This window comes from Centruroides sculpturatus, unplaced genomic scaffold, assembly GCF_000671375.1.
Source record: "Centruroides sculpturatus isolate CEXI.00-Female unplaced genomic scaffold, Cexi_2.0 scaffold303, whole genome shotgun sequence".
NCBI lineage: Eukaryota > Metazoa > Arthropoda > Arachnida > Scorpiones > Buthidae > Centruroides > Centruroides sculpturatus.
Window position 1 is genome coordinate 670106 of NW_019384613.1, and position 2927 is coordinate 673032.

The following is a 2927-nucleotide window of genomic DNA, read 5'->3' on the forward strand; positions in this document are numbered from 1 at the left end:
ATTTCTCTTTTTCAAAAACTTCATTTGATTTTAATTCTAAGAAAAAATATTAATGTTCCATTTTCTAGAAAACTGTAAATTAAATTTTAAGATCTGTCTGGTTTTTTTACAACTTTCTTAAACATGTATAGTGACAATCAATCTTTCATTCTGACTTTATTCTACAATTGAAGAAGCAGTCAAATAAAATTTAATTCAAACTTTGATGATTTGTTTGTGTAATTCTTTGCATTTCTTCCACTTTCTTTCAATACAACAATATGAAATAACTTTTGTATGGCATTTGATATTAGAAGCTAGAGATATTTTGGTGCTTAATTGAAAAAGTCAAATAAAAATAGAAATTTGTGCAAATAATATAAATTTATTAAATTTTGTTGATAAATTACAATTGTCCCTCCTCTGATTTCACTAAACATTATCACTCTATTCACAGTATCATATCACTCTACAAAGAAAAAGTAATACAAGATGCTTGTAATGAATTGTACCATTATGTGCTCTTAATCTGTATGAACATTTTCAAAAATAAAATTTTAATTTAACCTGTGTAACAAATATGAATCTATGAGCTCTAGTGCAATCTCATAGCAAAATTTGTATTGTTCCTGTAAATAAAATTAAAAATCAGTAAAGTTATTTTTATTAAAATAATAAATTCTAACAAGTAAGATTATAGTATTAATTTTATACCAGAGAAGTAATGAATTCAGGTCGATTAGCTCTTAACTTTTTTACAGTATTAAAAACATCAAGTGCATGTTCTGTTTTCAACTGATCACAGATATAACTAGTAATGCAAAATAGACCACATCTTTCAGCCCCATTCCTAAAAATATATATATCTATTAGAATGTTTACAAGGTATCAAAAGACAACCCAGACACTTACAGGCAGTGAACGGTGATTGGGCCACCAGTTGTTCCACGATACCAGCGGTCAACTTGGTTTAGTAATGCCAGCATAGAGACAGAATTTGGAAGAATCTGATCTTCTGGCCATTCCTTAAATTGCAGCTGAACAATTCGACGAGGAGATTCTCTGGACTGATTAATATAAAATTATGTTGAAATCTTGCTCATCTAAGTAATTTAATTTTACAATATTAACTCACATTCATAGTATTGATAAGTTTAATGGTTCGCACAATAACAGTGCCGTGATCTTCAAAAGTCACGACTTGAACTTCGTAAAAATGATATCTTGCTAAACCTTCAGTTGGCCAGTATTGTCCAATGGACTAAATTTGAAATAAATGAGATGAAAAGAATTTCTATTTAATTTTCTTTTAAGGCAGAGAATCTTACCGGATCGTCTGTTCTTTTACCATCATTTAACATCACAATGAGAGGTGAATTATAATCGTATATCATCTTCCAGAAATCTATAATAGTGTGAGGAAGAGGCATTTGTGTTACAAGAAATGCATCCTTATGCTTATAACCCTAAGATAAAACACAAAATTTATGTAAATATAAAGGAACCAAAATCTTTGATCATTTTAATATGCAAAAAATCAACACATTCACTTTCACTTAAAATTCCTGAAAATATTTATTTTAAAACAAAATTTTGGCTTTTCATTAGAAAAGCCAAAAAAATAATCTATCAAAAAATAATTAAACACCTGCAAATCCATCAACACTTTACAAGCCATTTTTAGGTTTATAATTTCAATTCATTAAAATTCCAGTTTCTATATTCTTTTATCTTTTTGAAACATCTTCACATGCCTCTGTATGTTACAATTTGATTATTTTTCATTACAGAAATTTTCAAGTTGAAAATTATAAAGAAATATTCCTTCTTTAAATTATAAATTTATATTTACATTCTAACAATAAATAAATAAAAACTCACATCTACAGTAATTGCATTAATGTAATTATTTCCATCTTCAGTTGAATTGAATGATTTTAGTTTTACACTGTTCTGGTTTTCTAATAATGAAAAAAATTATAAAATTCAAAAAATATAAATCATTAGTATAAATGAGAAATTACCTGGAACAATCATTAGATCTCTATTTTTAAAAATATTTAATTCTGACAATGCTTCAGAACAATCATTAACTTCAATTCTCTTCTTAATTTTTGATAAAACCTAATAAAAAAAATTATATGTAAATAAATTTTAAAATGAAATTAACAAATAATAAAAATAAAAATTAAATTAATTTTCAATAAAAATATAACTTTTTAATAATTTTTTTTGTATATTTAAACTTATAACCTTTCACTCAACTCTTCAAAACTCTAGAAATTACAAAAAATTTCTATTTTTTTATATTTTTAAGAACCAGACAACAAGTCAAATTGATCTCTTGTCATGGTATATATCAAAAAAACTTAGGCTGAGACTTCATTGGCATAAAAAAGCCTTGCCATAATTATCTTAGTCATGTGAGAATGATCAAATGTAGATGAGCATGTGACCCTGATAATGATTTGACCCTGGAATTCTCAGGAGTTTTTTGGGATGGTTTCTTCAGGATCTATCAGGCCCCATCCCTCACCACCCAGCTGTCTCATTGTTAGTCTTGCCAAACCTACGATGGATTTGATAAAAAGGCCTGTTTAGCACTCACAGAGTGAAAGACATTTTACTTTATTATTATTATACATTTGGCATCATAAATGTGAAATCCGGAATTTTGGTGACGGAAATATCGCTCATTTATTAACAAAATTGTTTTTAATAAAATAAAAGACAAAACTGTCCAAAAAGGATCACCATTTATTACTTGTGTTCCAAGACTAAAACATTTTCGGCGACTGACCTTCCTTTTTAGGCTACTTGTCGCCGTAAAGTTCACAAAAAGTCCTTTTAAAAACACAAAACATCCAATTAAAATTTTATAAAATTTCTGAAAAAGGAACTGGTGACATGCAGTTGTCTTGCTTCCATCATACCTTCTTTTGGGGTTT

General features: G+C 27.5%; 1 protein-coding gene across 1 annotated transcript in view; it reads right to left on the bottom strand.

The window, feature by feature from the left end:
• Nucleotides 1-344: 344 nt before the first annotated feature.
• LOC111625315 (receptor-type tyrosine-protein phosphatase mu-like) overlaps nucleotides 345-2927 on the bottom strand; it is an 8239-nt gene continuing 5656 nt past the window's right edge. The window contains exons 10-16 of the mRNA XM_023368440.1: nucleotides 2004-2103; nucleotides 1861-1940; nucleotides 1308-1445; nucleotides 1115-1240; nucleotides 892-1046; nucleotides 694-829; nucleotides 345-608 (exon numbers count right to left, since the gene is read on the bottom strand). Coding sequence (XP_023224208.1) covers nucleotides 537-608; nucleotides 694-829; nucleotides 892-1046; nucleotides 1115-1240; nucleotides 1308-1445; nucleotides 1861-1940; nucleotides 2004-2103 — 807 coding nt within the window. The 3' untranslated portion in view covers nucleotides 345-536. The remainder of the gene's footprint in view (nucleotides 609-693; nucleotides 830-891; nucleotides 1047-1114; nucleotides 1241-1307; nucleotides 1446-1860; nucleotides 1941-2003; nucleotides 2104-2927) is intronic.